Source organism: Natrix helvetica (assembly GCF_964273705.1).
Source record: "Natrix helvetica genome assembly, chromosome: 1".
Lineage (NCBI taxonomy): Eukaryota > Metazoa > Chordata > Lepidosauria > Squamata > Natricidae > Natrix > Natrix helvetica.
In genome coordinates, this window is record NC_138548.1 from 297,638,939 (window position 1) to 297,662,653 (window position 23,715).

General features: G+C 40.9%; 1 protein-coding gene across 2 annotated transcripts in view; it reads right to left on the minus strand.

Annotated features, from left to right (window-relative positions):
• Nucleotides 1–23,715, minus strand: part of CACNA2D2 (calcium voltage-gated channel auxiliary subunit alpha2delta 2) — a 677,428-nt gene that overhangs the window by 614,955 nt on the left and 38,758 nt on the right. For both annotated transcript variants that reach the window (XM_081936759.1, XM_081936758.1), the window contains exon 2: nucleotides 1,350–1,431. In XM_081936759.1, the coding sequence (XP_081792885.1) occupies nucleotides 1,350–1,431 (82 nt within the window). The remainder of the gene's footprint in view (nucleotides 1–1,349; nucleotides 1,432–23,715) is intronic.

A 23,715-nucleotide genomic window follows, 5' to 3' on the forward strand; every position in this document is an offset into this window, starting at 1 on the left:
ATAGAGGCAGCTCACTTTCTCAGAAAAGCTTGTTTGTTTCTGTCTCACACACGTACATGCATACAGACCAATAAAACATAAGAAACTGAACTCAAAAATTGCAAATGATGCTCTGGAACAGATCTGTGAGTTTTAGACCGTTACCTCCTCTGACATTATGTAGTGCTATTTTTAATCCCAGGATGTAGAAGACTGAATCACAACAAAGAGAAAAAACTGAGGAAGGTGGGAACAGGGAAAGGGAAGCATATGGTTAAAAGTAAATAAATAATGAGCTGAGAATAATCAGTGGCTATTAATTAGAGATTTATTTATTTATTTATTTATTTATTCACATTTCTAAACCGCCCCCTCTCCCAAAAAGGGACTCGGGGCGGTGTACAGTCCACAATAAATCACAGATAAAATACAAATATAAATAGGGCTATAAATATATGTATGTATGTATGTGGAGGAGGTTAAAATTAAGAGTCCTGTACAGAAGAATAAATAAATATGAGGCTAAAAGCCCTAAAAACAATTAAAACTAAAACATTACCCTTAAAATAACCAGATGAGAATATACTACCAGGAGTTCATAGATGTAACATTTATAATCATGCCAGGCCAGCTAGTCGGAACAGGTGAGTCTTCAATTTTTGACGGAAGGAGCGGAAGACCGAGGTGGTTCTAATGTCGGGGGGGAGGTCATTCCAGAGGGTTGGGCCCATCACAGAGAAGGCTCTACTCCTCGGCGCCGCCCGCTGGCATTGCCTAGTGGACGGCACCTGGAGAAGGCCCTCTCTGTGAGAGCGGATTGGCCGCAGGGATGTATGTGGGAGGATGCGATCCCGCAAGTAACTAGATCACCATTTCTCACTATTTCTGAAATATACCATTCTAAAATAGTATACTTAAAATGAGGAGAGCTAAAAGATTTCTCTGACACTACTATAAAAGGCATAATAAAGTGTGTTTGTGTTTTGGCTTAGCATAATATGCAAACCTAAACTTTAAGGCTTAATATTATCTGCAAACTACAACACTATAGCTTGTTTAGCAAATCATGGATAACAAACGTTGGCACAGCTTAATATTGTTTTAACTGAAAAGAAAACACAATGCTGCCAAAACATATGTTATTCAGACTACGAAAAAGGATATAGTTAAAAATAAGCACCATTTTTTTAAAAAAAATCAGGTAGAAATAGGATATCAAATCAAAATTCACTACAAAAATATTATTCTGATTTTCAAAAGTGTCAAACATTGGTACTAATGAATACCTAATATTCTTCTGAAGGCATAGTTTTGTCTAAATGCTGACATAAAGAAAGCAAACATAATGCAAGAAGAAAAGCAAATCTTACCTGTCTGAGCTGCTTAACATCACCAAATATCTTCATTACTCCATCAATCTCACGCTCTAGCCTTTGAGCCCAATTCTGCATTCTGCAAAAGAAAATTTGGAAGGAAGAGTCAGTGAAAAAAAATGTGGTTAAAAGTCAGCACTTACAGCTTAGCTTACATCCTATGTTCTTACATTCAGAAGATCCAGCATGTCTGTCTCCCATGCAATTCAACTGCTGACCAACTGCTAGACACACTATAAATAGATTAGATAGATAGATAGATAGATATATGACAGAGATAGACACAATGATGGGATTCAAAAATTGGCCGCCCATTGCAGGTGCCCAAGGCAGCCTCGACCCCTGCCTCCCCGCCTCCTCCAGGCCCGCACAACCTCCCCACCAACCTGGGGACACTCCCAGTTCTGCTGGGCAGCCACTCCTTCGTGCCCCATTGCCAGCTGCAGCTGGGCTTTTGGCAGCTCTGCTTTCTCCTGATGCCCCTTCCCAGCTGGGAGACGCTCCATGACAGCCCCACAACCCTGGGCAGGCGCTGGGTCGGACTCGGTCAGCAGCCCGTGCACCACCGCCACATGACCTTTATAAATGGAAATTAACCAACTTCGTTTAAACTTTCCATTTCAATGAGAATTTTTCTGAAACTTCTTAAAATTCTCATTGAAATGGAAAGTTTAAAAAAACATGGTTAATTTCTTTTTATAAATCGGCGGCTGGCCAGGAAACCTTCCCCAGGAGCTGATCAGGCTGAGTGTGGCTTCGGAGGCTAAAAGGGAAGCTGTGCCCCCCTCAAGGCACCCCCTCCACTTCTTGGAGCTTCCCATCCACCCGCTTCACCTCACTGTGATCCGAGGGATGTTGTTGCCTTGGTAGGACATCTTCCCCTCAAGGCCATGCCTGCAGTGCGGGAAGGAGAGCAGAGGAGGCAAAGCGGCCTTTCTCGGTTCGTCTGAAGAAATCCATCCCCTTCCTCCCCCTTTCTTCTCTTTGAGAAGCGGTTTGCAAAGACTGGTTTTGCAAGGTGCTCGTCAAGGAGAAGGACGTGCGGGCTTCTTCCTACAGCTGTGTCCTCTGCTCTGGCAAAGGAAGTGGGTGGGTGGGGAGAGAGAGAGAGAGAGAGAGAGAGGTGACCGGGTGGGGTGAACGAGTGGGGAGGCAGGCCAGGGGAGGGACTGTTCCAGTACAAGGCCTCTAGAGGCCCCGGTACACAAACACATGCCAGATTTCTGGAGCCGGTCCATGTGTACCGGACCGGACCAGCTGAAACCACCTCTGCTTGGAAGGGTCGAAGGCTGAGTCAACCTTGAGCCAGTGAGATTTGAACTGCCGAACTGCAGCTAGCAGTCAGCTGAAGTAGCCTGCAGTACTACTCTTAACAACTGCGTCACCTCGTATATTTGAGACCCTTGCTGATGCAGATAAAGTGTCTGGGTATCCTGCAGTGACAATGTGCCATGCGATCCCTTCTTAGCAACTATTAGCAGCATGAGGAATGTATTCCCTCTCTGTCCCTCCACCTTTCTTTCTGACACCCAAGTTCATCAGGAAAGAGTCAGAGGCAGCTTGAGCATAGGGCAAGGAAGCACAGAGCAAGGAAACTAAAAACACTCTCATTGTTCATGCCATGCATATGAGGGTTTGTGTCTAGATAGGAGTTGATAGCAAACGTGCTGCCATCCTGCCTCAGGTTTTTTTTTTCATTGGTTGGGGAAAAGTTAAGCAGAAATTGGAGCTATTGGATATTGAAATTAACAGCTCCTCACAAGTCCCTGAGAGAGCAGAGAACAGCCAAATCCACTCAGATTTCCACTCAAATCCAACCAAGATTTCTCAGTAAGAGACTTAGTTGCGGTAGGACAAACCCAGCATCTATTTCATCACAAGGCACATAATTCTTCCTGGTGAAAAAAGCAGAGCCTCAATTCCCCATGTACAAAGTAAAAAACTGTATTTTATTTGTACTCATTGCAGGTTGCTTTCATTCTCACTTATTTAAATACAACTCAGCTCCTTTCCAGGTACCATCATCCCAAGGTTAAACTAGCCATTTCTCTTATGTAACAATACTAAGAAGTAGGAAGATTTGAAAGAGAATGTATTGCCATAGACGGCAGCGTTCCTTAGACACTTATTTTGGTGCCTACTTGATTTTTGACCCAGCTGACTATTTTTTAAAATCAGTGTAAAGCTGACATTCTTCAACAGTACACACCTTGCTCCACAAAAGCCACATCGGCATTTTCAGCCAGTGAAAATGATGATAGGCTAGAGACTAGTGACTCATTTGTCCAACTAAACAGATGACACCTGCCTATAGAAAAAGAAAAAAGACAAATGTAAATTATGGCGTGATAGAGAAATCCTGAAGGAATAGCAGATAGCAATTGCATCAACTTACCTTCTGTTAAATAGGTTTATATGAAATGAAGCACCCATTGTGGCAAGCATCTTGTAAATAAGAAAGCCCTTTGTCGTAATAGCCATTTTGTGAGTGCATCCATTGCATGCTGAAAATATTCAAGCATGCCCTTAGCTCTAAAATGTTTGTTATGCTTGACATTTGTTGAGCTTTTTTTCAGGCTACCTTTTCAAGAAGGCATCATTCATATGTTTCCGTTTCATATGTTTACACTTCACCCTAAAAATGTACACTAATCATTTCTGATATGTCTGAGAGCCACATATGTTGAATGACAAGCAGGGATGGCATAATTTTATTGTTTTTTTCTAAAGTAACTCCTTAAACGGAATGGGTGTTTCCATAGTTCAGAAACAGACATTCAGAAAACCTATAAACTATTTTCAAAAGGAAGAAAAGAAATTACACACACACATACACAGAGAGAGAGAGAGAGAGAGAGAGAGAGAGAGAGTGAGAGAGAGAGTGAGAGAGAGATCTGCTCCACTTTCTGCCATTATCTAAAATGCAACCAATTCAACTACAGCTCAACAGTGAGCTAGCAAATACCAGTTGCTCAAGAAACATACATTCATGTAAAGGAACAATTGCCTGTTAACATTTTTGTGCTTTCCTATAACATTTTATAATACATAATATCTGCTTTGGCTGTTATTTGTAAAATCATATAGAAATATATAAAATGTGCCAAAGCTAGTCCTTATGCCTGCTTTATATACAAACACATTTCAAGTGTGCATTAAAATGTACATTTTGGCTATTAGGTAAAGAATAAGATAGAAGTATGAGTTTTTTTAAAAAAAAGAACAATCCATAGTTTCCTTAAGATGTGGAGAAAAAGACTTCACACTTCCAGGGAAGAAATGGTGGACTGATGACAGCTCTATGAAAAGTGGAGCCCCTGACTATACAGAATAAAGAAGTGGATTCAGATCAGCTCTTTCATAATTTCCCTAAAGAAAGAACCCGAGATCACCTACAAATGCTCCAGATAGCGGCTCCTCATAAGAACACAAGATCCCTAGAAGGTTTAAAGCTGCAGGAGATGACAGAATAACGATGTTGCTCAAAATGCAGTTAGTACATTTGAAAGGACATTGTATTTGCAAACTTCTTTTCTAATCACTTTCAGAAATTGCTTCTTAACTGCTTTTCAGTTATCAGGGAACTTTGGGTCAGCTTTGGAAAAAATGTACAGCATTTTCTTTCAATCCACAGTGAAGGAAGTTTTTTATGTAAATTTTAAGACTTTAAAAATTATTTTTGAATAAACCAAAAAAGTTGATTATAATTTTGATTTTAGAAAGTTACAAGCAGACTAGGGAACAACGTAATTTAAAATAACAATTAGGAATTAATTATAAAGGATCCTTCCCATGGAAACATGCTTTTATTTTGAATTCTTTCAAAAAAAATGACTTTAAAAAATGGACACTAGAGGGAACTTTGTTAGCATCCCAAGTAGTCCAGATAGGAAACCGAATAAGATGAGCTAATTCTACTTTATTGTAGGGTAGAAGCTTGCAAGTCTGAAAGTACAAATCCTGCCATCTCTTTTTACCATCTGATAAATTGGGACAGATTCTTTCTAAATTTCTTTGTCCACTGTTCAGCTGTAGTCTTTTCCCATGATTTGCCATAGTCACTCCCATATACTATTTCAGAAGTAGAAGGAACTAAAGATTATAAGAATGAGAAGAACATTCATTATAGGACATTATTTGAAGGCACTAAAACTCAAGTTAGTTAAAAGTAAAAAGATTAAATGTAAATTTGGTTTATTTGATCAAGGCTAAAATAGATATGTTGTTATATCTGGTAATATTTAATGGACTTTCGCTGACATCCAGACAGAAATGAAAAGGCTTTATGGATGTACTTATAGAAAAAAGCTGTGGCATGCGAAAAAGAGATCATTTATTGTTTTCTAAAGTGATAAGTTACTAAAATTGTTTATATTTGTTTGATGAAGGTAGAAGTAACTTATTTATATATTATTTCCTTTTTCTTTACTATATCCTTATGTCTATCATTCTTTTCTACTTTTTCTTTTCTGTACCTTTTATTTTTTAATTTCTATTCTTTTTAAATTTGTAATATTTAATGAAACTACTATTAAAAATGGAAAAGGTCTCACAAACTGCATAACAACAGATTTTAGAATGCCTGTATCAGGATGAAACAGCTGGTAGTTTCCATTGAAATCCATCTGCCAAGAAAACTTATATGCAGACCAATATCTGTCTACCACTTTCCCTTTAAGATCAGCTCAGTGATTCATCTATTCTAGTATTCACTTCTCCTTAAAAATCACTTCTAGTATAGAGGATTTCATTGTCTTTTTATTATATGGAAGAAAGAGACAGACAAAAAAGGCTTATTTAAAGATTAGAATTACTACTTTTAATCATAACGGCCATTAAAATTCTACAAGATGATTTAAGCATATTATTTTGGAAAATAGGCAATAATTTAGGGAAGAGGTGCATATTAATTTCCATATTAAAATACGACAAGCAGCAGGTGGGTCTTTAAAATCTACCCAAATGACAGCTCCAAGGAATAAGGAGACTACAAAGTGTGCTATAAATGCTAATAAAAATACCAATTGATTAAGACAAAGGAGAAAATAAACATTTTTCATTGTTTAACATTTTTTTTAAAAAAAGAAACCTGTTTGGGATTCATTAATTACTGCAGCAGAGGGTGTTCTATGCCACCACTATATTAAATAAGCATTATTTTTATACTGCTTTTCTCATACTGACTATTGTGTGTGAACATTAAAAAGCAGCAAGATTATATTGTAACAAAACAGTATTCACTATACATTAAAATATTTAAAATGTTAAGTTAAAAATATGGTTCATGCATAGATATCTGCAATGGCATCCTGATTACATCAAAACATTGAGAGGAATGCCATATCCTTATCCTGCAAGTTCCAACCCTTTTGGATGTGCATGCAACTGTTAATCCTGAAGCGAACCTGGCAGGGGCCATCTTTGAGACTTCAGGGTTGCCAATAGATAGGAGGGAAACAGTTAACTGGGGTTTTGCAGTCAAAACAAAAAGTTTTCCTGTGGGAATCAAGGTCATTACAACAGGTGGCTGGGAGAGAAGGAGCAAAGCAACCAAGCAACTGGCCAGCACTTCTATTGGACCATGTCACTGATGACTTGGGGAAAGGGGAAAACTGGGTGAAAACCGACTCTGAAAATTCCCACGGTTCCCAGAAAACCGTGGGAATTTTCAGAGTCGGTTTTCACCAATTGTGCCAATATAATGTATCCAATAGATTTGTTCTTTGAGGAATCTACCTGTCTCAGAGTTCTGCTTTCTATGGGTGCATTATTTGGAACGCCGATAGCAACATCACAGCATAAATACAAAAAGTTTGCATTTGCAACAGTGCAGGATCTGGGTGACAATGGCATGACACTGCTTTTCTTATTCTTGTTCCCTTTGCCCCTCCCTTTCTGAAATCAGAAAGAGTGGAATCAATTTGAACAACAAATTGCCCAGTTTTGGGTCTGGACAGCCTCCTGCAGCGAGTGGTGGCCAAAACGGGCTACAGGAGGGGTGCATTTTTGCCAGTAGACACACCATGGGCAGATCCTTTGCTATTTCCAGGCCAGTCCCGCAGGCCAAATCTAAGCACCCCCGGGGTAGATCCGGCGCCCAGGCCTTGAGTTTGACACCCCTGAGCCAGAAGGTCCATCTGTATCCTTCTTTAGAATAGTAAGAGAATAAAGAAGACATTAGCCAGCCTTCTGTTCAACACCAAAGTCATATCATACCTTTCTTTGCAACTACTGTAATTTCCTAATCCTCTGCTCTAAATCGCTTTTATTTTCTCCAGGCCATATGAGTTAGAAGATTGCCAATGCCATGACCAAGCATTTGATATGATCACTTTCTTTATCCGTGTCAGCTATGCTAGGATTTATTACTGTTTCTGTCTTTTTTATGTTCATTCGTATCTGATTTGTCAACGCACTATAGATTTATTGTATTTTACATTTTAGTAAATAAAACAAAACAAAAGAGTACAATTGCAGAAGAAACAGATTCAAAATTATGCAAATTACATGAAGTTTTATTTTGAAATAACCTAGTATGTAAGTAGTAAATTATAAGATATGATTTTGATGCCTTTGGGGGTAATATGGCACAGTACTATAGGTCGGAAGGCACAATCATTTCTTGAAATTTCTTTACAAAACCTCATACATAAATAATACATAAAGAAATAGCCAGGCAAGATCAGGATAAGCCATCCACAGAGACAAAGTTTCAGTTTTCATCTTATTATATTCCATGTTCATAGCTTTGGGCTGCTGAAGATACAAAAGACAAATGGAATAAAACAAAGAATTACAATAGGAACTGAGAATCTGTCTAAAAGGTTTATTTCTTTCTGCTTTAGTAAACAACTACAAATTTAAACAGAGCTGTCCTCTGGAATTTAATCAAGATAGTGGCACCTAAGCTCAAATTAAGATATGTCACCTATTTTTAATTTATGTTAACTAGAAAGGAAGGAAGAAGTATAGCCTGGGAGTTATTATTTTTGGTAATTTATGAATGTGCTTTTCAGTGCTTCATGATTTAAAAAAACAAAGTAAATTCTAAGTTATAATGAATGTACTCTTTATGCATTTAATAGCCATGATGATTCCTGCTGATGGCCATGGCATCAGATGAAAATTTCCAAAGTCACCAAAATGTTTACAAGTTTTCCTACTTCTCTCTCTCAAATTTAATTTCATTTTACATTTATTTATTTATTAAGAATTTATTAACAAAAGAATAGTTCCTGATCCTTTCAAGGAACTTTTGAGCACGCTGATAAACTCCAGAAAAATTAATCTACTGTAACTCTGGTTGAAACCTTAACTTGCTAAAAGTTTAAGCAAGATTTCTACATTATAGATGTTCTAAATTTAAGCCTCAAGAGGAGAGAGTAAGCATGTTTCTAGTACCACCTATCCAAACTTGCTAATTTCAAAAAAGTTAATCAGGATTGGGCCTGATTGGTCCTTGATGAGGCAGCAACAGGACATACCACAATGGTACAATTATCCTGAAAAGTTTTTTTTTTAAATTCCAAAACAAGTAAATGGCAAATCAGTTTTTTTCAATTGCCAAGGAAATGGTACCTGACTAGAAACCAAGCTCCTCAAGGAGTCTTTACTGTTATTGAAAACACAATTTTGTGTACTTCTATTCTTCCTTTTGTTACTGTTATTGTTGTTAGTCTATAGAAAGAAAAAATGGAGCAACATTATAGGAAATCATAGGACATCAGCCAATAATAAATGTTGTCTGTATACAATAATCTGTGAATAAGGCAGGATAATTGTATAGTAAAAACTGCAGATATATTCAATTAATTGCATATTAAATCTACTGAAAAATGGGGTAACAGTTACGATTATTTTAATTTTGATTGATTTCTGAACTAGTTTTCAGTTTAAAGAATATCCCAGATTCTTATTTATATCTTGAAGTAATATCCATTTTTTCCAGTCTCTTTCTTTTGGCATGATTGATTTGATTGACTCTCAGTGGCCACATAAAAATGTTTTCTTCAGGAGGATCTGTCCTCAATCTGATCTTTCAGGACTTCCAATGATGCACCCATCACCCATATAACTGAATCCATCCATCCACATTCTCTTGCCATCCTCTTCTCTTCCCTTCCAACTTTTCCAGAATTTCTGTCTTCCCCACAGAGCTAGGTATTCATATAATGTGCTCAAAATAGGATATTTGTGTTTCAAATGATAACTGGCTGATTTCCCCCCCAATGATCCATTTGTTTGTTTCCCAGGATATCCATGATATTCTCAAGAATCTTTTCCAACACTAGCATTCACAAGCAGCAATATTTTTTCTACTCTATTTCTTCAAATTACAATTTTCATTTCTGTAGTGCTACTTTTGCTTGAATTATTCTGCTCTTTATAGGTATAGACCCTTTATGGCTCTGAATATCTTTTCCAAGGCCTTCAGAGCTATTCTACCAAGTGCTAGTCTGTCATATATTTCTTGATTGCTGGTTAATTTACTGTTGTTGGTTGATCTTAAAAGACAGAAGCTATTTATCAGTTCAATATCTTCAGAGTCAATTCTGGCATGAGGAAGGCTGACATGCTGATCATTATTATGAGCAAATTATTAGGACTAATAGCAATAACAAAACAACTATTTTCTTTTCTTCTTTTATTCTTCTGACTATATCTAAATTCAGAATTATATTCACTCATTCTCTTATTCATAGAGTAGCAGTTGCTCAATGTGACTCTCTGCAGCTCCAGGCAGCATGCCCAAAGATAAACAATGAACTGTAGTTTGGAGGTCCATCTCTCTCTTATATTAGTTGTGACTGGAGTGAAAATTGTGAGTTTGGCCCAAATTGTGATCAAATTGTATCTGTTATTCTTAATGTTACTTTACATTAGTCACAGGATGTGCAATTGGATAGCATTTTTTGATTATTGTGAACTGGCCAAAGTCACTGAAAGTTGGGAGGCATATAGATTTAATAAATAAATTGTTGCTGCTGCTGCTGCTGTTATTTTTATTATCTTTTATTCATTAAACTTGAAGCTCAGTCAACTGAAGATTTAAAAAAGTGTCACAAATACCATTAGCTAATAGTTGATGCAGTTGATGCTAGCATCGTAGGTATCAACCAAGTATTATTATTATTATCATCATCATCATCATCATCATCATCATCATCATCATCATACGCATGACCTAAGTGATGGGGGGAAATAAAATAAACATCAAGCAAAACAGTATCTTAATTTAGCTATGGGCTTAACGAGAACTAAGCCTAGATGTAAGAAGAAGGCAGCAGATGTTCTCTATTCCAGAATTCGGGTTGCAGACAATTCTGTTATAACTTTGATTCTTTCTTGATCCAGTTTCATCACTACTGTACATTTACAAATAGCTTCTCAGGCTTTGAATTCCTTTACTAGAATGGTTCCAGATATCATTTGACCACAGTAGTTCAACTGTGGTCAAGAGCCTCACTTTAATAACATCTCAAGTATTTGACATGCGGCAAAATGTTGACAGTGACTTAAAATTTGGTTTAGGCAAGCATATCTGCTCTGTTTTACTTGCCTTCTTTGTTGCATTAGATTTCATAGTGTTTCATTGATGTTTGTATAATTTTAATCATACTGTACATACTAAGCTGGTCTTTAAAATAAAACACAATGCCTTGAAAATATTCCAGTAAAGAATAAAAACATAAAACTTGTACCAAAATATCCTTTAACCTCAATTACTTATCTCTTCATTATCAGGGACTTCATATGACAAGATTGGAGTTGGGTGAAGAATGAATCAAATATTGTAACAAAATGCAACTGAAAAATTGTCACTCCATGAAGTTATCTGCTTGCAAGATGAGAATTGGGCTTTGATTTAGCACTGACTTTGTTGGGTGACTCCATGATCTTAAACGTTTTTACTTTCTATACATGCTGTAAATATTATCTATGATACATTGGTATACATGTATAAAACATAAATCTTTGGAAGACACAGCACTTACTGAGTAGTTTGTAATAAATATCTTGCAAAGCAGTAGTGATACAGGATATGAGCCTCTGCTGCCATTGTTGTTGCTGTTGTTAGGGAAACTGTTGGGAAAACAGTTTCATGGCTGGCTCACCAAATCTGGACAAATACTCTTTCATATTCTGCAATAAAGCCACTTCAGCCATGTTCAACCTCATTTACATTTGTTTATCACAAATATGCTAAACATTTTGACAGATACAATTTTAGAAAAGCAAAGGAGGAAATTCATGGAAAGCATATTTAAATTTTTAAAACTAGTGATTTTGCTCATATTTGTATGCATCTAATCAAGGACCAGAAATATCATGCTAAATGGAAGGTTTTTTATGACTTTTTTGCATGATTCAAAAAAATAAGTACTATATACATAATTTACAACACAGACAACAAGCTTGTCAATATAAAAGAATGACATCTGGATCCCATCGATGTCCAATTCTAATTCAGCTTTCTGTATCCCACAGTACCCATAAAAAAAGTTTTGGGGGATCCAGAGCAGTCCAGAAACACCTGCAGATTCCAGTGGTTTTGTCAGAAGGCTGAAATGAGCATTTTAATGTCACAACCCAAGTTCTACCCCCATGTACATGCATGATATAGCATGATACACATACAAAAGAGATGGCACTGGTATCTTGGTGTCATTTTATTATTTCCCTTCCCATCCCAACTAAAAGTTTTCCAGTAACTCTAATTCTATTAGTATTACACAACTATCCTTTAGACTATAAATATAATCTATTTTAAAGCTGCCTATATTGATAGAAATTGCTATATTTTGTGATAAAGAATTCTATAATCTAACTGTGCATTGCATAGATAAATATCTTCTTTTTATATCTTGAATGTGCTATTAAAGGTTTTTGGCATTAAATTCTAGCAATTCAGTTCCATTTCACTGCAACTAACACCTGGCCTTTTACAGAGCTACATCATATTCCAAAATGTTCCCCAAGGCCTAACAAATCTAAACTCCTCTCAATCCTGCCGTGAAATTCATACACTGAGACTCCTGTACCAGAAACTGCACATGCTCACAAATACGGCTCCCTTATTTAACTTGAGCAATTCAATAGACTCAAGAGGTTCTGAATGTGCAGATTATTAGTATATAATTCATATGTGACCCAGGAACTGAGAAAGATCTACAGTCTGGATTAACCTAGTGAAAGGCACACTAAAAGTATCTATAGAGAAAAAGGGCAAATAACTTGCCTGTTGGAATATCTCAGCTAACTGCAAACATATTCCAGAAATAGGCATCCCCGCAGCAGTAAAATAACTGGGTAAAAACTTTGCGGATTTCCTGGCTGTAACAAATGAAGCAAAAAAGTATATCTGTAATCTGAACATATGTTTATAATATTTTGTATTTTTATCTGTTTTTATCAAAATGTGATGTGAATGTGCCATACAATAAACAAATAGTGCTAGTCAAAATGAACCTCTTCCTAAAACTACAATTCAAAAATGTATTTTTTCTAAAGAGTTTTTGTTACATCAGGGCAATGAGAGGACAGACTCAGGTTCAAGGAAACAACAGCTCTTTATTCACAGACAAGTATGTACAATCCAGCAACTGTTAGGTCTGACAGCTCTCCTTTTATAGGGAGCTGTCATACCTCTCAACCAATCAGGTTAAACCTCTGTTCCCGCCTAAACAGAGGACTGGAGTGGAAACCACGGTAGCTTGTGTGGATATCTAACACCCCTCCCCTCTTATTTGGAGCATTCCAATTAGTGACGTAGTCTTTCAGGTAGGCGGGTCTTTGCCTAACTCTGGCAGACCTGCGCAGTTCATTTTGAACCAGTTCTTGGAACAGGTCGGAGGGACCTGTGTGCTCCTCAGCTCCTCTCAATGGAAGCTGCTGGAACTTACCCCAGGCTGCGGCTGGAGTCCTTTGAGCTTGTTCACTCGGGGCTCGCTGTGGGCTTGCAACAAACTCAGGTAAGTCTGCCGGTTCTTTCGGGATTGAGAAGTCTGTGGAAGGAGTGACTGTTTGCTCCTTTTGGGTAGGGCCTTGGCCGGTTGGTGTCAGAGTTTCGTCTGGTGCTCTAAGATTGGAGTGGGTTAGGCAACCGCGGAGTTGGTCAATGTGCCTCCTCCAATTTCTACCATCCTCGAGCTCAGTAACAGGTAAGAGCAAGGCCCGGTGATGCCTATCACCAGGGCAGTAATCCACAGAGTTCCCCCTGCATAGTTGTGGGCGTATACTGAATCCCCTATGCTAAAGTTCTGAATCTTGCTAGTGGAGTCTGGGGGCGATGTGGCAGAGTAGTTTGGGTGTAGCCGGTCTAGGTGGGACCTTAGACGGCGACCCATGAGAAGCTCAGCAGGGCTTCTCCCGGTGGTGGCACTAGGTGTAATATGTTGTATTAATAAATAGTGATCAACCTGTGTTTTTCCCATCACCTGGGCCCATTCTGGCAAGGGCCTCTTTTGCTGAGCGCACCATTCGTTCCACCTGTCCATTCAAGGCCGGATGGAATGGCGCGACTAAGGCATGCCGAATTCTCTGGCTAGCTAGATAGGTCTCGAAGTGCATGGACGTAAATTGGGGCCCATTGTCGGAGACCAAGACGTCAGGCAGGCCGTGTGTGGAGAAAAGTTTCCATAGCACCTTGATGACCGCCTCTGCCATGGTAGAGGTCATCAGGGCTACCTCTAACCATTTCGAATATGCGTCCACAACTATTAGGAACGTTTGGCCATGAACGGGGCCTGCAAAATCTATGTGCACCCTAGACCAGGGTGCCTGAGGGCGCTCCCACTCCTTAGCGGGCGTCTCTGGGGGAGCTGGTCTGGATTCCTGACACAGAGTGCAAGTGGCCACCCACACTTCTATCTCCCTGTCCATGTTAGGCCACCAGACGTAGCTCCTAGCCAATGCCTTCATCCTGACGATGCCAGGATGCCCCACATGCAATGCATCTAATACTGCTTGTCACAGTTTGTTTGGAACAACCACCCGGTCCCCCCACAGTAAACATCGCTTGAGAACTGACAGTTTGTCACGCTTTGCAAAAAACATTTTAAAATCGGCCCCAACAGGCCCCTTGGGCCACACCCTCCACACCCAGTTAAGCACTTGCTTAATTACATTGTCCTTCACAGAAAAGCAGGCAACATCAGCAGAGGAGACTGGTCCAGAGTTCAAACAGTCAATCAATAGGACCAGAGTCTCAGGAGTGGGGTCGGCCAATAGTTCGGGTAGGGGACAGCGGCTCAAGGCGTCGGTGTGTTCCAGCGTGGAGCCTGGTCGGTGTACCAGTTTGTATGTGTAGGCAGCCAGGAAAACAGTCCACCTGGTCATGCATGGGGAAAGGGACACCGGGGTGGGTCGGTCTCCAGCCAGCAGCCCCAGCAGCGGCTTGTGGTCCATCACAAGTTCAAAGTCGCGGCCGTAGAGGTACTCGTGGAAACGCTTGACTCCCGCTACTGCAGCCAAAGCTTCTCTGTCCAGTTGGCTATAGTTCCGTTCAGCGGGAGACAAGGTTCTCGAGTAAAAGGCGATGGGGGCTTCAGCACCATTGGGCATTCGGTGGCTGAGGACCGCACCGACGCCAAAGGGTGAAGCGTCACACGTTAAAACCAGCGGCAGGGTCTGGCTGTACTGGACCAGCAGGGAGTCGGCTGTGAGCAGGCGCTTTACTCCAGGGAACGCGGCGGCCTTGGCTCGTCCCCAGGTCCATCTAGCGTTTTTGGCTAGTAGTCAGTGCAAGGGCTCAGCGATGGTTGCTTTCTGCCTGAGAAAGACGCTGTAGAAGTTAAGGAGCCCGAGGAAAGCTTGCAACTCGGTCTGATTGCGAGGTATAGGGGCGTCCTGGATTGCTTTAACTTTTTGGGATGTCGGGTGGATCCCAGAACCGTCAATCATGTACCCTAGGAATTCTACCCTGGGCACATTAATTTTACATTTTTCTTTTTTGAGGCGGTGGCCTTTTTCCCTAATTCTGGTCAAAACGGCCCTGACATGTTTTAAAAGTTGCGCCTCATTTGCAGCCGATACCAAGATGTCGTCGAAATAGGGGACGACTCCTGGTATCCCCTGCAAAAGCCATTCCACGACGCTTTGGAACAGTCCAGGGGCGATACTAACTCCAAATTGTAGGCGGTTGCATTTGAATGCACCCCTATGCGTCACAATGGTTTGGGCCTCCGCTGTGGTGCCATCTACAGGCAACTGCTAGTATGCCTGCGCCATATCTAATTTAGCAAAAAAAATTCCTGGCCCTAGCGAATGTAGTAGGTGCTGTACAATGGGCACAGGGTAGGCGCTTTGTTGTAGCGTGTGGTTTATTGTGCATTTATAGTCCGCGCAGATGCGGACTGACCCATCCGGCTTGACCGGGGTCACTATTGGGGTCTCCCAGCGAGCATGGTCAACTAGTTCTAGGATCCCCTGGCTCACCAGCTTGTCAATTTCCCTATCAATTTTAGGGCGGAGGGCAAAAGGCACTCTCCTGGGTTTGAGCCTGATCGGCACGATGTTGGGGTCCAAATTAAATGATATTGGCATCCCCACATACTTACCGAGGCCGGAGCTGAAGACGTCCTCGAACTCCTTAAATATTGCCTCGGCGCCGCAGTTCGCGATGGTGTTGATGCCGGTGACTTCCAAGCCCAGGGCTTCGAACCAGTCTAGCCCCAGGAGGCTTTGCAGCAGTGCGCTGGCCACGGTCACGGGAAGCTGGGTGGTGATGCCCTTGAATTGGACTTGGAAGGTGCCCTGGCCCACGATGGGGACTCGGTTCCCCTGGTAGTCGCGCAGCATGATGTCTGGCGTGCGAAGCTGGCGTTTTTTGAGGCTTGGGATAGCCTGTTTTAGGGTCGACCAGGATATGATTGTGAGTGACGATCCAGTGTCGACTTCTAGCTTGCAGGGAGCGTCCTCAATGAGGACCGTGAGCTTCAGCTTTTGGGCCGCCGTGTGCGGACTTGACCTATCGTAGTTTGATAGGTTTTTAGCGGTTCTCTCTGAGCGTACTCTCTCTGGGTGTACTCTCTGTGTTATGTCTCCCTTGGTTCTCTCTCTGGGCACCCTTGATTCTTTCGCCAGGCCCCTGGGATGGGCCTCTGTTGGCGATATGTTTGTGGCTGCCAAGTGGTGGCAGGGCCTTCGCTCCGGCACACTTTTGCGATGTGCCCCTTCTTATCGCAACGCTGGCAGGTTGCGTCCCGGAATCTGCAGGTAGACTGGGGACGGTTCCCTCCGCACCTTGCGCAGGGCTGCAAACGGGAGGTGAATTTTCGTGCCGGCTTCGTGCGGCTACTGCGCATGTGGTAGCTGTTGTCGCACTCGCTGTCATCTGTTTCTTGGTCTGCGGCCTCGTGCTGGACGCGCACCTGCTTAACGACGGCCTGGGGCATGTTGTACTGGCGCTGTAGGGCTTCCGTGGACCTGTCGGCTGACTCTGATGCCCTGGCCTCATCAAGTGCGTTCTGCAGAGACATGTTGGATTTTGCCAGCAGGCATTTCTGCAGATGAATGTCCTGCACTCCGCAGGTCAGACGGTCCAGGATCTGGTCGTCCAGGTCACGGAAGTCGCAATACATGGCTGCTTTTCGTAGGGCTGCGACGTATTGGTGGATGGTTTCATCTGCCTTCTGGTTCCGCATGTAGAACTCGTGTCGACGGACATGATGGGAAGGCTTGGGCGCGTAGTGTGTCCGTAGTGTCTGCTGCAAGGCTGTCCATGTTACTGCCTGGATCAGAGTTGGCTCCGACAGGTCTTTGGCATCTCGAAAACCTCCCTGTCGCAGTAACCCAGGAATAGGTTCTTTTTTCGGGAGTCCGGAACTTCCATGAGGTCATTTGCCTCGAGGAAGCATTCGAACCTCAACATGTAGGATTCCCAATGTTCGGCCACTGGGTCGTACAGAGTTGGCAGAGCGTGCATGGCCATTTTGTCTTGAGGTTTGAATTTGCCGCTTTAAAATGGCTGCTCGATGCCACGCCGAATGCTCCGGGCTGGATTCACTTGCTGGATTGTCTGGTTGTTCGTTCTTTGCCTTATCTGCCTCTCCATCCCACCTTCGTCGCCAGTGTTAGATCAGGGCAATGAGAGGACAGACTCAGGTTCAAGGAAACAACAGCTCTTTATTCACAGACAAGTATGTACAATCCAGCAACTGTTAGGTCTGACAGCTCTCCTTTTATAGGGAGCTGTCAGACCTCTCAACCAATCAGGTTAAACCTCTTTTCCCGCCTAAATGGAGGACTGGAGTGGAAACCACGGTAGCTTGTGTGGATATCTAACAGTTTGTCTGCCCAATTCTTTCACACATCTAACAGAATCTTGTCTCCAAATCTGCTATGTTATTATGATCCTTTTTTTTAAATGAAAAGGAATAACTGCCTGTCATGCCCCTGTTGGAGTCTGACTCTGCGGGGGAAGATGAGCTGGAACAAGAACTGACAGAGATCGAGAGGGAGGCTCCGTTGGCTTTGCAGGAAACTGGAGAAGGGCAGAGTCAGTCCCGGAAAGGGCTTTTCAGGATTAGAAAGGCTTGCAGACAGGGAGGAACAGGAGAAATAGAGTTCAGGCAAAGAGCAAGGAGCACCTCCTCCTGATCCTAGAGTGCGAACAGAAGAGAGAAGGTGAGAACAATGCAGACTATGCCGGCTATGAGAGGGGAGAGTACCCTGTCCTCCTTCACAAGGCATACCAGGGACTGAGATGTAAGGAGGTGCCAGTGGGAGAGGCATTTGTTGGGAACAAGCCTTGAATGAGTGGAGCCTTGTGTGCACTTGCCAACGCCTAGGGATCACTATGCTCTGTCTTGTGGGGCTTACCCGATTTGCCTGCTTCACTGAACTTCTTGCTTTGGTTACTGTTTTGCAAACCATGCTTACTTCACTGGTGGCCCTGGTTACTGTTTGGCTAACCTGACTTACTGGACTGCTGGCCCTGGTTACTGTTTGGCTAACCTGGCTTACTGGACTATTCACAGCCAGAAGCTGCTAAGGTGTGTGTGAGAGCTTTGCTCCAGGACTTGTAGTAAATGTGGGGACATCTGGGGGCAAAGTTGGAGCAATAAAGAGGAATTAGACCTGTTATCTGATTGTGTTGCTTTCGTGCCATGCCCCGGGTCATCACATTGCCTTTTATTCCAACCCATTTTTTCTAAATCTTCTCCAATCATCATTTGGCTCACATTCATAGTGTCTTACAAGATGAGACTAATACAAAGCCTCCCTTTAAATCTTTAACTTTTTTCTCCAAATTATCCAAAGGAAGACCAATCCAGAAAGTGCTGCTACAGACAGAGAAACTATATTCCATACAAAACTTACTATTCTATCAGAGAGAGTCTCACTATGGTAGCTGTCTTTGAGCTCCACATTCACCACTCTCTTGTTGATTTGGAGAGTACTTCCTTGGCTTTTAATATAGGATCTAAAGGCTTAAGAACACTTTGTCACAAGTTAATGAAGTCTACAAACACTCCATGTTAGACTACAAGAAAAGTATACCTTTCTGCCCACAGGTCTTGTATAATCTACAATTTTACCATAATTTTCAGATCTATCACTGCATCATACAATATTTACTGCAAATTATCCAGATTTCAGGCAACAATATGGAAAAAATTTCATACTGAAGTAAATGTACATTCGTGTTCTCAGCAAACACACCTCTAATGTCAACTCTAGCACTTCTTATACATTGGTCTACAAATAAACAACCAAGGGAGAATCAGATATCCTTGTTTTATGTACTCAATATTGAAACATTTGATAATTGCTGAGTTTATTCCCAAGTATGATTTATATCTTATACTGATTTTACTAAATTTAGCAACCAACTTTTAACTTCAATTTTTTGGCAAAAATAATCCGTAATTGAAGCCTTTTCAGTTTATCATATGCTTTCACTAAATCAGCATTTCTCTATTTATTTCCCTCTCAGGATGCCTTCCTACTTTTAAAAATAATGGATGACCTCAAAATGGCTTTTGTTTGTATGGTTTTTATTTACCATATTTTATTTACCATATCCAAATTAAAATTGATCCATTTATTACTGCTACCACTTGATACAATTGTTTGATGGAATTTTAATATTGTATTATTTTTCAAAATTGTTTGCCAAATAGTGCCTGTTGTAAGAGGCATTTTAGATGTTGATTGGGGTGTGTTGATGGCTGGCTTTTAAGTCATTAACTGTTGTTTGCTTGTGCTGCCCAGCCCTTGCCTTCTAAGTACTTGATGGGATGGTAGTAAATCAGCACTCCTGTTGACTGACAAGGGGCTTGTTTCCCAGGCTTCAATCACTTCCCTGGCTGTTTTTGTGCCTGTTTGTCCAACAATCTTATTAGCTGCAAAATTGAATAACAAAAATCCTTGTTCTTTGTGCAAAACTGAAAATCCACTACTTTCACACTGAAACCATGTATCCTCAACATCAGGGCTGTCAAAGTCATCGTTGCGGGCTGAATGCGTCATGTGCTGGCCACACCCAGGCCTGGTTTAGCAAAGGAGAAAAAAGTCTTGATACGTCACACTGCCGTGACAACGTGAGTTTGACTCCCCTGTTCTACATGTTTTTCTCTTTGCATTTCAAATGACTGAAAACTCAAAAGCCTAATAATACCCATGACTTTCTATATTGGCAAATCATAGAACAATAGCATTTGTTACCATATTTAAGTCTTTGTTTATTAATCTTTCTTATTTTCATCTCGAACAGACTTACTAAATTATTAACATATATTTAGAGGCAATATATATAAACAAGTCAGGTTAATTGTTTACTTAGATTTTTCCATTTTTAGGATTAGATTCTTTGGGCTCTCATTTAGTAGAGTTTTTTAAATTATTACTAAGTCAACATAATAGGATTATCTTTGTTAAGACAGTGAGTCCTTTATAATCACATGATTACAAAAATTGTAATTTAAAGAGAAACGGCAATTGATATAACTGCCACACAATAATAACAACTACAAATTCTATTAAGCACTTAGTAAGGCATTTTATGGTTCTCATGTCACACAAGCTTATAAATAATGAGGGCTTTTCAGCTTTCCTGCCTAGATCTAAACGTTAATTATGATTAAGTTCTGTTTAATTGACAGGAATAGAAAAAACATATTCTTTCAATTGGGAATAGAAAGTCTTCATATCCTACCATTCAAAGAATAGGCTAGTTCTTTAAACTCCATTAAGATTCTGGCGATAAGACTATATTAAACAGCATTTTTTTAAAAACCCTCATTTTGTTTATTTATTTATTTATTTATTTCACTTCTTAACCATACATCTCCCTCCCTCCTTCTTTCATTCCCTCCTTTCTTCCACAATAACTTCACATGCCTGTTTTTCCACAGTGAGGAAAATAGGTAGAGACTAGAAATTTTAATCTAGTCTTCAACTTTACCTTTTTAGGAAAAAGTTGTAGGAATGCAGCTGCAAAGGGACTTGGAAGAAACACATTATCCAGATCCTTCCCAGTTGGACTTCAGTTATAGTACCAACACAGCTTTGAACATGCTGTTTCAGTTCAGATCATGGAAAATAATTGTCCCATTTTACTCCATCCTAGCCTTCTCTGAGATTACTGTAGATATGTATATAATCTACATTATTCCGAATCAGTTTGAGGGTTGAGAGTGGGGAGAACAATGTTATGAAGGTACTGCTCCCTTTCCAAGGCCAGTTCCAATCAGTTGAGGGAAGCTCTGTTTGGGGCGGTCTTAAGGCTCAAATTTATCTTCATAGCTCCTAGGTAAGATTATTCATGATACTTAGTTATGTACCTCTATCCCAGGATCTCCAAGCAATGGCACTGAACTTGCCTCCCATCCCCCTGCAAAGTTTACCTATTTGGGTGTAAAATAAATAATAAAACATAAACAGACTGCAGAACTGAAAGGTTGTAGGTGTTAGGGAGGCCCTGAATGGACACTTTCGACCATTAATTCTAGATAAGGTGGCATTTCCCCAGATTGAATTGGTACACAAGTTGGGGATCCTCCTGAATTCATGGCTCCTGCTTCAGGAGCAATTGATATTTGTGACCAGGAGTAGCTTTGCACATACCTACCTTGTGAATCAGATATACCCAGACAATGTTTTAAATACAAAGCAAATATTTTGATTAACCCATACAAAGTGTCTGCAAAAAAAAAAGAAATAATGCATTTTGTTTTGTTTTTATTATCCATATTTCTTCCTCATTGTTATCTATTTCTTGCAAACTCCAAACTCCTCCCGTCTGCCTCTTCTACACATTTGTATGTCCCCTACCACACTGTTCTGTGGGTATCAGAGCCAAAGTTGGATTGGTTTTTTCCCAGTAGATCACCAAGGGGAATTCAACTCATTTCCTTATAGGTGCAGTAAAATGGATTTAAGAGAGGATTTTGTAGTGTAGGCTTAAGGTTAAGGTCAATGCAAAGTGTACTGTATTTGTAAGCTTAATTAACAACTGAAGGGAATTCATGCACTCTTGATTACTATCATTTCCTGAATCTAGGCAAATGAAGGATAAATCAAGTTGGTATTTTGAGGGGGGAGAGGTTGTCCACAATCAAATCAAACAATAGGAATGTATTACACATAATAGCATCCCACTATTCCACTATCACTAAACACATGTATGAAATTACGGTATATTGTTCACAAGGAATTAACATGATACAACTTTATAATGTGTAACTTTGTTCCAATGTTGCCAAAAATATTCAGATAAGGAAATAAAATGTAACAGTCATGTGACAATATTACTTTAAAAAGTTTTTTCTAGCCTTCAGAGAGTTGGACTTCAACCCCCAGAATTCCCAACCCAAGGCAAAGTAATTCACTAAGCTGATATCACAGCTCAGAGCTAGATGAAAATAATCCTTTACATTTTAGAAAGCATGGTTAAGCAGATTTTTTATATACCTACATATATTCACACAACACAATACAATTGCATTCTATTTCAGCAAAGCAAATAAAAATTGTCTTTTCTCAGCATATTTAGGTAGCAAGTTCAAAGATGGTATTTGGTTCTGATTTAGTAACAAAATTGCCATTGTTCCATTTTTCTTTTGTTTAATATCTCAAAACATATACCGTGTTTCCCTGAAAATAAGACAGGGTCTTATCTTCTTTTGAGCCCTGAAATAAGTGCTTGGCCTTATTTTTTGGGAGGTCTTATTATGTTTGAGGTGCAGGAGGCGGCGAGTGTGGTCACCTCATGGATGCTGCTGTGTTGCAATATTTTGAGGGAGGGCTTATTTTAGCACATGTGCTCGAAAGCCCAATTGGGCTTATTATCCAGGGAAGTCTTATTTTAGGGGAAACAGGGCATACCATAATCAAAATGTATTCTATAACATAAATAGTATATAGCAGTGATGGCGAACCTATGGCACGCGTGCCACAGGTGGCACGCGGAGCCATTTGTCAGGGCACGCGAGGTGCTGCCCTGTCAGCTGAACAGCGCATGCGCGCACTGGCCAGCTGACTTCACCATTTTTAAAAGCCATTTTTCGCCCTCCCCAGGCTCCAGAGGCTTTATAGGAGCCTGGGGAGGGTGAAAAGAGCCTCCCCCACCTCACCCCCACCCCACCCCGGAGGCTTCAGGGACCATCCGGAGGCTTCCCTGAAGCCTTCGGAACGCTAAAACGACCCTCCGAGCAAACCAGAAGTGACTTCCGGTTTGATCGGAGGGTCGTTTTGAGCACTCCGAAGGCGTCAGGGAAGCCTCCGGACGGTCCCTGAAGCCTTCGGAACGCTTAAAATGACCCTCCGAGCAAACCGGAAGACGATCCCTGAAGCCTCCGGAGGGTCTCCAGGGGGCGGGGGAGGCTCTTTTCGCCCTCCCAAGACTCCTATAAAGCCTCTGGAGCCTGGGGAGGGTGGAAAAACCATGTAAAAGTGGGGGGGATTGGCTGTAGTGCACGCATGCGCACTGGGGGGGTTGCGCATTGCATTATGGGTGCGGCACGCCCACACATGACCCCCCTGCGCTCCCCCCACTTCTGGCACACGAGCCAAAAAAGGTTCGCCATCACTGGTATATAGGAACACTCAGAGTAGCTTGTGATGTTATGCCATGTTACATATCAATACAATTAATATTTAGTTTATCTTTAAAGCTCCAAGGAGTAATGAGATAATATGTATTTACAAAGGACTATCAGCATGTCTATGGAAACTTGAATAGTAAGTCAGAATAGAAATCTGTCTTTCCTAATGGTTTAGGAAATTAGTGCAGTGTATACAGACTGCAAACAAGGCAGTCCATCCATTAATAAACAGAAAGAACAAATTATTGCTGGGCTAGTGTTCTTTTCTATTCAGCTGCAGTCTGACTGACACTCTGATGCCTCCATTGGGTGCC